The sequence below is a fragment of the Haemorhous mexicanus genome, chromosome 5 (genome assembly GCF_027477595.1).
Source record: "Haemorhous mexicanus isolate bHaeMex1 chromosome 5, bHaeMex1.pri, whole genome shotgun sequence".
In the NCBI taxonomy this organism is placed as follows: Eukaryota; Metazoa; Chordata; class Aves; order Passeriformes; family Fringillidae; genus Haemorhous; species Haemorhous mexicanus.
The window spans coordinates 8,553,963-8,568,173 of NC_082345.1; the positions used below are offsets into that span (position 1 = coordinate 8,553,963).

The window sequence follows — 14,211 nt, forward strand, 5'->3', positions numbered from 1 at the left end:
TGGAAAAGCAGACTGCAGTGCATAGTTTGAGTTGTTCCCTGCTAACATACAGAAGCTCTTAAGTGCTGAAGCAGGGAACTTGTGCTTGATCCTGGTCAGAAGCTGGGAGCTCTGCTTCCTACGTGATATAAAGCAGGATGGGTAGTGTGGGGCAATCGAGTGGGAAGAAAAGATGCAGCTATAACTTTAATTTGCTGGTTAAAAGGATTCTGGCCCTTCTGAATCAGCACCAGGGCTCTGTCTAATCTCCTTCCTCCACTCATGTTGCAACAGAGAGTTGCCTAAGTGAGCTATGTTGGCTCTTTGCCACTCAATATTTCCCTTCACCGGGGAAACCCCCAGCTGGCTTTTAAAGCCAGCTTTATGGCCCGAGGATAGCGCCAAAGGCCAGAGGAGGAGCCTCACCACCCTCTGGAAGAATTTGAAGGTAAAGATGGGGTGGGATCACAGAAGACAAGCTCATAGCAAGCTATTCCTTCCACTTTATTAGCTGATGCGTCTCGTTTGACACATTGATCATCACTGCTTTTTTACTACTATTACTTCAAGGGAGAGTTGCCAGAACTGATTCATTGTTTTTGGACAAGCAAATAGGAAGCAGTGTGCAAACTGCCTTTGACAACATATAATCTTACAGAGTAAAAAAAAGAAAGCTTCAGAAAGTGCTTTGTCTCTGCCATCCAGCAAGCATATCCCTCCAAGAGGAAGGTCTGTGATTCAGGGGGAAAATCCCATGACAAAGCCTTCAGCCCTAACAATTGCATGTAAAAGAGATTAAGTCATGGGAAACTCTTGCATGAATAAAAAGAAACATGCAGCAACATGAAACACGCCAAGCTTCAGCTTTCACCGCCAGCTTGAAACGTGGGCCGTGCTTAACAGAATTGTGTCCTTGGGTACCTGTGTCCTTCCAGCGAGCACAGGGCTCATTTGGAGGCACAGACACGGGACGATGGCCTGGCTTTACCTCAGGCATTCCACACGAGCCCTGTGCCCACATGGAAACGGGAGCGAGCTGGGCCTTCTCCAGGAATTACCGGCACTGCTGCTCCACGCTTGGGGGAGCTCAGTAGTGTCCAGCTGGCCTGGAAAATTCGGCTCTGTCTTCAGGAACTCTTAGGGCAAAGTAAGGCAAAAAACAGGAGAAAGCTTAAATTTGTTATTTTATCGGTTTGAGGTTTTTTTTATCATCTAGCCCGTGCGAGGGTGGGAGCCGGCAGCCCTGGCCCCACCAGCTCATGGTCATCTTTCCGGAGCCATTGCGGTTGCTGTAGAACAGCCGTGGAATGGTGTGAGAGACAGAGAAAACACAAACTAACAAACAAACAAATGCAAAACCCACGAACAAAACAACAAATTCAGTTGTTGCGGGGTGAGGCGGGAGAGCGCCTGGAGCCTCCTGGGAAATGTAGTTCTCCTGGTCGGCGAGGCGAGATCCAATCGCCGAGCCGCTCCTCCGCTCGACCTGCTGGTAGTTGTAGTTTTTTCCGTCCTTGTTAGGGCGGCGGCCAATAGCGACAGGGTCGAACAAGACTACATTTCCCAGCGTGCACCGCTCTGCCGGCGCTGCCGCTCCCCTCATCTGTAAACAAACATGGCGGCGGGCGATGGTGGCGGTCGCGGGCGGCCCTGAGGCTCTGTGAGCGCCGGTGTCTGCCGGGGCTGCAGGCGGGCGGTCAGCTCCGCCTGCTCCTCGAGCAGGGGCTGCGGCGAGGTGGATCGGGGCTGGCGGCACACATGGATGACAGCAAGGTAAGGGCCTGCGGGGCCCGCCCGGGAGCTGGAGCCGAGGGCAGCCGTTGAGGCTCTTGGTGCAGGGAGCCTTCTGAAATCTGCTCTTGACGAGCTCTGCTTGCCGCAGCTGATAGGAAGGAAGGGTTGCCCCCTTAGTTCTTGCTTGCAGCGCTTCGGTGCTGCTTCTGGCGTTTCCTTGAACCTCCAGGCATGGGCCAAAGGCTGCATACCACCAGTGGTGGGGTGCAGTGGCTCATGCTCCCAAAAGCAGCCTGGATTGATTAGGTAAATAGCACCAATGGTGAGGTACGACGGCAGCAGCGTGGGTTGCAGCCTTGTACTGGGTGCTGGAACTTGGATTCTTCCATCATTGGGAGAATCTCATGAGATCAGCACAGTGGCATCCCTGATGGTGTGGGGTTCCAGCTGAGCAGAGCCGAACGTGAGACGGTGCCCAAGGAACGGATCCTCCTCCTGCTTCCTCCACCCTCCTGCTTAGGGTGCCCCTAAAGCAGGGCCTGCAGGGACAGCGGTCAGGTCTGCTCACTGCAGCGCAGGGCATCTCAGGCTCTTAGCTGAGGCTGGGTGTTTCAGCTCCCTGGAGTGCTGGTTGTGGCTTAGCCTGGGGGTCGTGCTGGAGACCACTGGAATTTTACTGGAACAAAATTACACAGCCTATGAAGATCTGCTATAATTCAAAGAGGGGGAAAATGCTTCATATGATTTCTTATGGAATAAAGAAATTTAAAAGCGATCAGTAATTTGGCAGTCCACAATCCACAGAATGGGTTGTAAGGCTGTGAAGGGTTTATGGTTATCTGCTCTTTTAACATGTATACTATTTTATTTTATTAAGGCCTTGTCTGAAAGCTGTGAAGGTGGTTGGGGCAAATCTGCATCACTGATGTCTCACAACTCTGCATGAATGTTTGTGTAATTTGGGCAGTAGTTTAGAAGATATGGAAGATTTAGTTCTGGAGGTGTTTATAATTCATGAGCATTATCAGATTTTTATTTCTTTTTGTGTTCTTCTCTGTCTGACTTAGGCTCTTTGTATTACCCAACTTCCAAATTTTCATTTAAAAATAATTTTTGGTCTGCCATTGTGTCATGTGGAGTCATGATAGTATGCCTTTTTTTTTTTTCCTGAAACATTTTTTGACACACTTACTAAATGAAATAAATCTATTTACCCAGTCAGTAAGTCAAATCTTTGGTCTTTTTTTTTTTCTTTTTTAAATTGATGTTGAGTTGAATAAGAAAAAACAACAGAGTGAAATATTCACTCTTCTTGCTATCTTCACTCCCAAGTACAATTTTGATTGTTGATGAGGCTGCAGGTCACCTTGAGGGTTTGGTGACTCTGTTCAAGAGATGCCATTTCCCTTAGGAGGGCTCTTTTCATTGCAGGTTGCTGTGTCAGGATGAGGCAAGCACTATTTATACCTCCTTTTATGGCCACTGTGATTACACTGGAGTCAGCATGTCCTTGAAATCTCCTAAAAATTCCACTGAGTCATGCTTCCCTCCTTGCTGAGGGGGTTGGCCTGTGAAAGGACTTCCCCTGCAAAAACTCAACCAGCTAAATTGTGTTGGTAGTGTTGTGACCATTCTGTAATTGCCTGCAGCCAAGTTCAGTGTTTGCCTTCTTCTAACTGACACAAAGAATTTAGAACTGAGCTTGCAGGCTGCAAAGTTTTCCCTAATTCATAGTGCACTTTAATTTAGCCTTGTCTGGTTTAAGAGGGCATTAGAAGAATGGTTCTTGTCAACACATTCCTCAAAATTGGAAGGAAATAGCAAGAAATAAAGGGAGAGGCACAATATCTTAACATCAGATCTAGAAAAATTTCATGTTTCATTTCAGAAGGATGTTCTTAAAATATTCACACACACACAGAAAAAAAAACCCAAAACAAACAAAAAATCCCCAACCTCCCCAAACAAAAAAACCCCAAACAAACAAACAAACAACCCCAAAGAACCCCCACCCAAAATACGACCTCCTTTTCTGCTATAGAACTGCTTTTAACCTAAGGGTTGTTCAGGTACTGGCTTCAATTCTCGCTGTGATTTGAGCTATTGGGTGTGGAAGGGAAAGAATTTAGTGATGTAGCTGTTACTTGCAGTTAATTCATGTTAAAACATCAACTGTGCATCTCTGAAGTCTTTGGACAGGGGAGGAAGGAGAAGCTCTGTTATGGTGGTTTCAGTCTTTATAGGTGAAATTTCTTGGTTAGTTTGCAAGACTACATAGAATCTGTATTTTTTATCTGCCTTGGGAAGCAGAGAATAGGGACTAGGATAAGAACTTGATAACTCTTGTTAGTCAACATTAAAATACAGTTTTATACAGCTAACTGCAATCTTTTGTATTAACTACAGGGTTTTTTATAGGGGACACTGACAAGACTTATTTTGGTAATTGACTTTTCAGTTTATGGCCAGAAATGAGAAACAAAAGTTGTAACGTCACTTTTGTTATTCCAGTGAAGTTAAAAACAAGCAAACAGAAACCAGACCACCACCAGAAAAGGTCGGGGTTGCTGTCTTTTATTATAAATATTCTTGTCTGGCACAGAAAAGACATTGTATTACTATATTTGTGGATCCAGCAAATGTTGATTTCTTGCTCTGGTGTTCATGCAGCTTTCCTTTCTGAGGGAACACATGGTGTTCCAGCAGGGGAAGGCTCTCAGCAGAGGGCTACACCCAAGGAGCTGGGCTGCTTTCCACACAGCCTGGCTGTGAGACATCAAATACTCAGTCCTGTGTGGTCCTGAGTCATAATTATGGGGATGCAGGTGTCCCTTGGAGGGAGTGTGGGAGCAAGCCAGGTGTGAAGTCTTGTGTTTCAGATACAGAGCTTGGGGGTCTTTGGCCATGAGCTGTCTTGTAGCCTCTGACCCTCACTGCTGGGGCTGATGGGGATCAGGGAGAGAGAGGTCTCCCAGGCAGTCCTGGAGTCAGCTCTGGGTAATGCTCTGAATGCCACAGCAGGGACAGAGCTACTGTGGAGATGACCTCAGTTGCTAAGGAAGTGGGCTGCTATGTTTTCATCCTTCAGGGCTTTTTCAGAGTGTGCAGGTTCTCAGTGTGCTGGAGAAGTCTTCCAGCCAGGATCATGTCTGTGGGAAAGGATGCCTCATGTTTTAGAATTTTAGAAGTTTTATTGAATCATAACAAGGGGCTGAATAAGGAGAAAGGGACAGTGCTGGGTGCTTAGCTGCAGCCAGAGGCACACCACCCACACCCCTAACAACCCTACACATGCTGTTGGTAAGCCAGCCCTCCCCACACTTGTACATCTGTTACTCCTCTGACCCAGCTCCTCCTATCTCCCACCTCTTCGAGTGTGCAGTCCTTTGTGCTTCAACCTTCCCAATGGCTGCAGATCAACTTTCAACATTATATATATATATATATATAAAACCAGGTCTTAGCAAAACTTCTTTCATCCTTATAACATGCATTCAACATCCGTGAGAACTAACATCCCACTATCCATTTATTACAATATCCAGACATAAAGCATTCTCATTACTGCTTGCTTGGAAATATAAAACCTTAACAGCTTTGGTTATAGTTTGATAGGAGCAATTTCAAATCATTAAATGTTTTAAGAAGCTCCTGCTCAGCATTGCTCAGATGACACATCTGCTCCTATTTGCAAAGAGCCATTAAAATGGAGGAGATTAAAGTCTCTAAACCAGCTAGATCAGTTTTATTTCATTGCTACAGTTGGCTGGGAGGATACACATAATAAGAGTTAGCTAACTCTCCCTGAGCCTGAGTTCTAATTGAGATAGGTTTAGAAAAGTGCCTGCTTTCTGCCAGTGTGAGCTGAGAGAATGTGTAGGGCACAGTGGTGGACATAATTCCTGTGTGAGGCTGTAAGTCCTTCCTTGGGAAGAGCAGGGCTGTCACCCGTGGAGTGGCAAGGTGGCATCTGAGTGACTGCTGCTCTGAGCTTTAGCACTTACCCATCTGAGTGCCTGCACAACACTTTATGAAAACTTGACATTTATCCCTAGCTCATGCTTTTTTAAAACAGATCTTGCAGCAAAGAAAGACAGTATTCTTTATGCCTCTGTGCTGAACATGGCATTCTTAAGACATGAAGCACTTTGTATGGTGAGAGTTTCAGGATTAATTTCTGTTGACACATCTGCTTAAGACTTAGATTCTGTTTGCTCACTAAATAGTATCTTACATTTTTGGATCATTATCAGATGCATTTTGTCTGCCAGTGAAAGTCAGAGAATTGTGTTGGGCAGATAAAATGTCATGAAATGGAGGAATAACAAGCATGCTCTCTAGCTGGGTTTTGTACTGCTACTGTGAGTGGTATGCTTTGAATTGGAAGATCAGAAAACTTCATCTTTGTTAGGAGACTTGTGACTGGCTTCATTTGCTTTCTGATTTTGTAAAAATGTTTGCAAGTGGGAATAGATTCTTCACCCCTCTACTGTAACACAGCCCTTAGGTTTTATTTCTTTCTAATAATTTTAATAGTTTTATATAAATTGTGTAGATGATCACCAGTTCCATGCTGCATTAAGTTCTGCAGACCTATACCTTCAGCTGCCAATGCAATGCAGAGTCTGCCTAAGATTGATCTCAAGTACTGGTTGATGGAGCTGCTTGTTTATTGGTAAATGAACTCAGAGCTTGTGGGAGATGCTGACCTGGTCAGTGTGATCGGCATTGCTGGTCAGTGGTGCTGAGCAGTGCCTGGGCTACTGTTGCTTTAATTTGCTAAATTGATTCAAACTTAAAAATGCGGCCAACTCTACCCCAGTCTGCTATCTGAGGGGCTCAGCTCCTCTGGGTTGTGAGTGAGGAGCTGATACAGTGTAGCTGTATTGTGTGTGGATCCCCTTCTGTGGAGGTCCTCTCTGCTGTGCATTCTGCAAGGATTTTGGAGAGATCTACTGCATGCTTCTAATAAAAAAAATCCAGAAGTCTGAGGAATTTTCTATATCAGGTCAAGTAATTGCAGCTGTTTCCAATTCCAGGTCAAATAACTTTGTGCCTGAGCACTGATGGGAGGCAAGAATGAGGTTGTGATCTAAGTGGGGTATTAAAAGGAAATTGTGGAGTCACAGAATAGGCTGAGTTGGAAGGGACCAATTGGGATCATCGTATCCAACTCCTGCCCTGTGCGGGACACCCCAAGAATCACACCATGTGCCTGAGAAAAAAGTTATGTTCTTCTATTTTCTGAAGTCTGAGTGAACTGAAATGGGAGCTTGGTCAGATCCCTAACTAATGCATGCCTTTATTAATATTTCTATGAAAATTTTTATGATTAGTGTTGTTCTGAGTCTTGATTGCATATGACTCCCTGAAAAAACCCCAAATCTCAACTGCTGAATGCTAATAGATCACAACTCTTTGTAAACTGCAGAGAAATACAAAGGGACAAAAAAATGTTGGCTTGTTCTGTTGCCATGTTCAACATCAACTCTCACTTCTGCTTTGTCTTCTTTCTGTCACATCAGCATAGCAACTGAGCAGGCAAAGAGGACTAGAAGCCAGGGAGATATGGTAATGCTGTATGGGGGCAAAGGATTTCTCAGGCCTTTTTTCCCCAGCTGGGTTGTTTAAGGTTACAGCAGGAGCTACTAAATATTGGTGAGGAAGAACTGGTGAGGATGCAGGATTTAATTAAGTTGCTTACCATTGCTGCCTTTGCAGGGTGATGTGTAGTTGTGTGAACTCCAGAGCCATGAAGACAGTATGAGTCTTTGGGGATGGTGTGAAGGCAGATTGTTAGGGTGTTAGTGCTTAGAGTCAAAAGGGAAGGAAGCTTTTCATTATCTCCATAGTCCTGGTGGTTAGAGCGCTGGCAGGTAACCATGGTTGAATGGTTGAAGAAGTACAAGCCTTTTTCCTGCCCTAAGGCAGCTTGTGTGCAGGGCTGCTGCAGTGGTAAAATATCTTGTAGGGAGAGCAGTTGGCACACCTATCTGTAGAAAGCTCTCTGGAGTGACCAAAGGGAAGGCAATTTACAGATAATGGTGGATCCAGGATGCATTTGCCATGTGCTAAGCAATCTTTACTTGCTGATTATGAGAAATGGTGTGGTGGAAACCATTCACACACCTGAGGCTTTGGGGGGAGGGCATGGCTGTCAGTGCTCCTGTGCAGGATAAGGACTCGGGTACTTTTTCGTTCACACAGCAGTGTGGCGTGTGCTGGAGCCCCAGCCTTGAGTGGCAGCTCACTCTAGTTCTAGAGGGTCAGAACCCAGAGTGGCCAGGGCTTTTTAAGAGAGCTGCAGTGTATGTCTCTACAAGACCTTATCTAGCTCTTGAATGCAAAGATTTACTTTGAAATACCTTGCATTAACACAGAAAAAGCCTCAGGTGCTAAAAGTCTTTGAGAACTGAAGTACTTTGGCTGTAGTGTGTATAATGTAATATCCATCAATCTTCCAAGTGCAAGTAATAATAGAGAGCAAATTGTGAGTGCCTACAGCCCCACCTGGGAAGATTCTGTGTAGTTCCACCTTCTGCTGAGCTGGGCATGTGGATCACAACATCCACAGCCAGGAGAGTGTTTCCATGACAGGACACACCTTGTCATGCCTGAAAGGGGGCAGTCACTTTCCCTTCCTTAGAGCTCCTGCCCCCTGCCTTGGCCACATCTGGTTAGTTTTATCTTACTTTGAACTACATTAGATTTTTTGAACTAGAAAATCTCAAGGGGAGCACCTTGATGAAGTAAAGAATTATTTAAACTGTATTCAGCAGTTCAAGTGTAAAAGAGCTTAATTTTTTTTTCCTTTGCTCTTCTGAATGTATTGTGTTTTTTCATTATCATAGAAGTCCATTAAGTACTTTCTGTTCTTTCATTTGCTTATGGTAAGCAGCTACCCCTGAATAAATCAGGAGGGACAATACAGAGAGGGTAGGATTATGTTGGCATGTGATTGTTGACTCACTTTCCAAAGAAAGAATAGGCTCAATTGTATAATCCTTTTTTCCCTTCTTCATTCTGGCACATCACTTCACTATGTTATTGTTTTTATTGCAGCTTGCTAAGTTTGCAGAACAAGTGACTTCTTTGAATGTTAAAAATTACTTGTTTTGTAGCTTTTCACAGTAAAAGTGTTTTTTTAAAAATTATGAACTTTGATATTTTAAACACTGTCTATTAGAAAAAGTCTGTCTGTGTGCAGAATGGTGAAATACTAAGGCAGCAGTGAAATTCTTGTATGCAGGTGTGTGTGCTAGGTGTATTTCTCCACACCCTCTCCAGTCAAACAGTGTGGTCAGAATGCAAATAAAGAGAAATTCTCACTTCAGAGGGAGCTGGGGTGTGTGGCTGATGTAATGTTTACTGGGTGATACTGCCCAATGACCAGTGAACTAATCTTCAGACCATATTTAAGATTTTCTTGTGCCATGCCCCCATGTTAAGAATAAAATATTTGAGTGGGGAGACATGGAGTAAACTGGGTTGTTTTTTTAAATTTTTTATTATCTTAAATTTTTATTGGTAGCAGGAGAAGCTCTCAGACCCATAAAAAAGGAGCTACAAAGAAGAGGGGAAAGTGATTGTAAAACCTGCATTCCATAGGTCAAGAAACTAGAGAGTTACATTTCTGCAAGGGGGATCTATATTAGGAACAGGGAGAGTTCAGCACAGGTGGTGTGAGGAGGTGTGAGGAGACTCACCAGGCTGTGGAGTAATGTTTTGAAGGTGAATATGGCCAGAGTGGTGATGTACTGCTGGAGCAGAGGCAACAGAGATAGGACTTGGTGTGACTGAGTTCCCTGTTTAGTAAAATTCCTTAAGATTCCTTTGAAAGAAATCTAGCCCAAGGAAGCTCAGGTCACTAGTGAATAATTCTGAATTTAGAGTAGGCTGGAACTGTTGACTGCAGCAAAACTAAGTTTTGCATTATATTGATAGAAACAAATTTATTTGTTTCTAAATTGAAGTGTTAATCTCTATAATATAGTATTTCCAGACCTGCTGGAGCAGGGGCTGTTGGTGATATGAAAGCAATTTCACTACAAGCTGATTATGCCTCCTCAATAACCAGATACCCTCATAGATACCTGAAGTAGTGTGTTCAGTTCTGGGCTCCCCAGTATGAGAGAGAAATAGAGCAACTGGAGAGAGTCATGAAAACTTCAGAGCTCAGCATTCTTATTTCCTCTGTTGCTTCTGGATGGGTATGCAAGATTTTGTACTTGAGACTCCTAGTAGTTACTGTCACATGGTTCCAGCATTACCTTTGCAGAACAGGATCTTTACTGTGCCCTTCCTTTCCAGGTGGTTGGAGGCAAGGTAAAGAAACCAGGCAAACGGGGTCGTAAACCAGCCAAAATAGACTTGAAGGCAAAACTTGAAAGAAGTCGTCAGAGTGCAAGAGAGTGCAGAGCCAGGAAGAAGCTGAGGTACCAGTACCTGGAAGAGCTGGTTTCAAGCAGAGAGCGAGCCATCTGTGCTCTCAGAGAAGAGCTTGAAATGGTGAGGAATTATCATTTAACCTAACCCTCAGTATTATCTGGGACCTGTCCTCATGAACACTTGTTCTTGGAACCACAGTGACTGACAGTGGCATTTGGCTGGCCAGGAGGTATCAAAACATCAGATGCATCCAGCTGTTTCCGTGCCTTGGTGTGTAGAATACAAACTCATGTCACAAGTTATCTGCTGGTTCTGAACTGTAAGAAAGCAAAGGAAGTACCATTACATTTGAGTCTGTTGTCTTTGAAATGTCTGGTTTTGAAAAACCTTTGACAGAGGTAGATTGTGGGAAGAGGTGTTGAAATATCAAAGGGCAAGCATATATCCACAGAGTGCCATTGCTTCTCTGTTGGGGAGGTGGATTCTTGCAGCATGCTCTCTGTGTAGGTGGTTCTGGGATGTGTAAGATGGGGGTCTTGGCCAAATAAGCAGCATTAACCAAAGAGAATGTTTCATCTGGAAATACAGACACAGTGGTGTCATTGAAACGTCACCAATGCTGAGGACACTGCATTGACCTGACTTTAGGTTTGTCTGAATGAGCAGGGCTAATCACTACAAGTCAGCAGGTTTAGGATCAGGTAAAAAGCCAGCCAACTGTCCACAGTTTTTTAATGTGCCTCAGGGTTTGGCAATGAAGGGTTTAAGATGAGGGAAGTAGGAATAAGGCACATGTGCTTCCACTGTGCCTTGCGCAATTGGAAAGGACCTCTTAGTAGTCCATGAGCCCCAGAGTCATGTGAAATATTTGTTTTTAATAGGACATGAACTGGAACGGTATTCTCTCATGCCAGCAGCAAGAAATTGCACAGAGTGTTCCATGTTGTTTAATAATTACACTGTTCTGTCTAGTGCTGCCTCTGAGTAGCAGTTTATTGACTGAAAGAGGCTTTGCTGAGGCCAGGTATGCAGCCATGGCCACGTGCTCAGCTCATTAGGGCTCTGCAGTTTCGTAAGAGGCTTCAGCTCAGTACGTTCAGACCTTAAATGAATATAGCGGAAGGTAAAGATTACAGCCCTGTTTTGTCTGCTAATGTGATCCTGGCAGTTTGCTAAGGCCTAATGTGTTTGCATATTTCAGTACAAGCAGTGGTGCATGGCCATGGACCAAGGGAAAATCCCCTCGGAAATAAAAGCCCTGCTAACTGGAGAGGAGCAAGGCAAAGCACAGCAGAACTCAACCAAACTTGCCAAGGCTGCAAAGACAGAGGCGAACAGCAGCAATCCCTGTAAGTATCTAGCCTGTGATTAATTCCTGTTTTGTTACATCTTTTGTGGTGTAGGAGTATGGCTGTGGTGTGGGAAGAAACATAAGGATGTGCTTTTGGGCAGAAATAGTTGATTGAAACAAAGAGCTTAGTGGGTGGTACAAAGACTCTGTGTAATGTTTACATGGGCAACACAGAAATTCCACTATAGAGGAAGCTGGGCAATTATTTTAAAAGACTCTCTGTGTTTCACCAAAGCCTGTGGAGACCTGTGAAGACCTTAATTTCTTACAGCATTTTCTGTTTTTTTTAATGCAAGCTAAATGGAGCACATTAAACATAATTGAACTTTAAAAACTTTACCAGGAAAACATTATTCTAGCTGCAAGCAATTCAAGAGAAATGCTGGACCTGGGATTTCCTATGGAGTCTTCTTTCTGACTCCTTTGTGCTTGTGCGGGGAATGGAATAGGTTTCTTCTGGGAATTGGGAAGTGAGAAGACTATGGGATATAAAGTCATATTCCTGATATGCAAAGGGAGAGAATTAAGATGTGGCATGGGCAATTCTATATCTTACATCTAATTTTGTAATAGTTTGTGCTACAGGCTAAATTACACTTCACTGATTTTTTTTTTAAAAATAGGAGTTTCTAACTTTACGTTTTTAAGGATCACCATGAAAACCACTTTTTCAACCATAACAATCTTCCCCCCTGTGCATCATTCTCAGGAGGCTGATGCAGAACCTTCCACGCTGCAGCAGAGGTGGCTTGGGAGCTGGCAGGAGGAAGAATGCTGTTCTGAAGAGTGGATGCATCCCCAGGTGCCGGGGAAAGGATCCCAGTCTGTTCTCTTCTCTTTGCTCCTCCCCACATGAAATTCTTTGATTATGGTGTTCCTAAAGCTTTGTGGGTGGGGCTTTTAGAGCAGCAGGTGTTGGTGTAAGTGGAGCCTTGTTCTTCCTTTCGCTACACTGCCCTCCCCAAATACAGCAATGGCAGCTTTGGGGTGTTCCCAGCACAAGAGTGGGGCTGCTTTTATATCAGAGCCCAGAATTAGGCTGGCTTTGTGTTTGGTGGTTATGTGGTTGTTGACTGTTGTGGGAGTGTGGGAGGTTCTGTAAAAGAAAACCAAGAGAAGGATCTCCTAACAGCTTTGCTAAAGCCAAACCCAGTATTATAGGTTGAGGAGAAGGAGCTGGATCAAAATGTTTCAGTAAGATTTATAGCAATGTCATTTGTAACCTAAATGCAGGTGTTGCTCTTGTCATCCATCTTTAATGCAGCATGTCTTTTTTTTGACTGGGATTCTTAAAGAGATGCTAGATACATTTCCTGCTTGTCCTGGTTTAGAGCAAATTTGGGAGGAAACTTCCAAACGGGTCCCTCTAGAGAGCAGATTCAAGTGACCCCTCCCCCAGCTGGTTCAGGAAAATATTTCCTTGGAGAAAAGTAGAAAAAGTCTGTTTATTTAACAAGCAAAGTATTCACAAGCATAAAAAGATGAATAATATTAAACAATAAAACCTCTTGCTGCTCTGAAGAGATGGCAAATTCAGAAAGTCCTTTTCATGGGGTGTGGTAGGCTCGCTCAGTCTCTTCTCCTCCTGTGCTGGAAAATGCTCCATCCCGGGCCCCGGGGGGCTACAGGCATGAGCTCCTGGTGTTTTTCTGGGTTTTCAGCCCAGAGCAGGACCAATGAGTTCCAAGAAAAAGAAATGCCACAATGTGGGGAACTTCTCTTCCTCAGCTAGCTAAAGAAGCTGACTAAAGGCAAAGGAGAGCTCTGTCCCGCTGTCCATGCTGCAGACAGCACAGTCCATGAGAGACAATGCAGGGGAACAAGTACAGTCTCTGCAAACAAGCTGTGCTCTTCTTCTCCTGCCCCTCACTCTCAGAACCAGTCTTAAAGGTGCAGAACTTAATATCCAGCATAAACTGAACAGACAACTGGGGCTACAAGCATCATAAAGTCACCCTAGGGCACCACTTCTGCCCATCCTTCTTCCATCAGGTGCATTTTCCACAAGCTGTGCTCCTGGGAAGACAGTCAAGGCATGTCCCTGCAGCCTGCTTCCAGCAGGGGAACAGCTGCCATTCCCTCTCATCCACTGTGCCCTAATACCTTTCCATAGCTCCTACATTTTGGGCCCTAGTACCTCTCTGGACAGCACCTTAATGTGAGTTCTGCTATGCTGTCCTGGTTTCCCAGCCAAAGACAATGCCAGGAACTGGTAGCAAGGAAAGCAAGTTGAATCAGTTTGGTTTTGTAGTAAGAAAGGGGATGGCAAAACTCTTGTGGGCTGATGACCAAGACATGTACTCATCCCAGTTATTGACAGATAACCTGCCACTTTCCTCAGACTGCTCTTTCTCCTGGATATGCTTTTTGTATTCAAATGATGCAATGTGGAGAGTGGAGCTCTTGGGATTTTCAGAGGGTGTTTGGCTTGCTTATTCTGTTTTGTTTATGACTGTGTCTTTCTCTGTATTTTATGAAATGCATGGAACATTTTTTAATCTTATATTTTCATAATTGTTTCATAGAATAAATATTATAATGAATGACTTTGCTAGACTGAGTGTTGCCTTTTTTTATTGAACTCTTTGGGTCTGTTTAGCATTGTGTCAGTTCAGGATGGGGTGAAAGCACTGAAGATAATCAAGTACTGTATTTCAGTGTACAGCACAATTATTTTCAGAATTCCATTCTAAGCACCTATATCTTGAACTTTAACATATGGTTTTAGGATTATTCTCTAGACCTTGCAACCAGGCACT

The 14,211-nt window shown here is 44.1% G+C and overlaps 1 protein-coding gene across 2 annotated transcripts; it reads left to right on the forward strand.

The window, feature by feature from the left end:
- Window positions 1–1,564: 1,564 nt before the first annotated feature.
- CREBL2 (cAMP responsive element binding protein like 2) lies at window positions 1,565–13,999 on the forward strand. 2 transcript variants are annotated; one of them, XM_059845809.1, is made up of 4 exons: window positions 1,565–1,752; window positions 10,024–10,221; window positions 11,303–11,450; window positions 12,076–13,999. In XM_059845809.1, coding segments are annotated over exons 1-4 (363 nt in total). In that variant the 5' UTR covers window positions 1,565–1,737; the 3' UTR covers window positions 12,078–13,999. The 2 variants fall into 2 exon arrangements, with proteins under 2 accessions (XP_059701792.1, XP_059701791.1); XM_059845808.1 differs by having other exon boundaries at window positions 1,566–1,752; window positions 12,162–13,999.
- The last annotated feature ends 212 nt before the right edge of the window (window positions 14,000–14,211 follow it).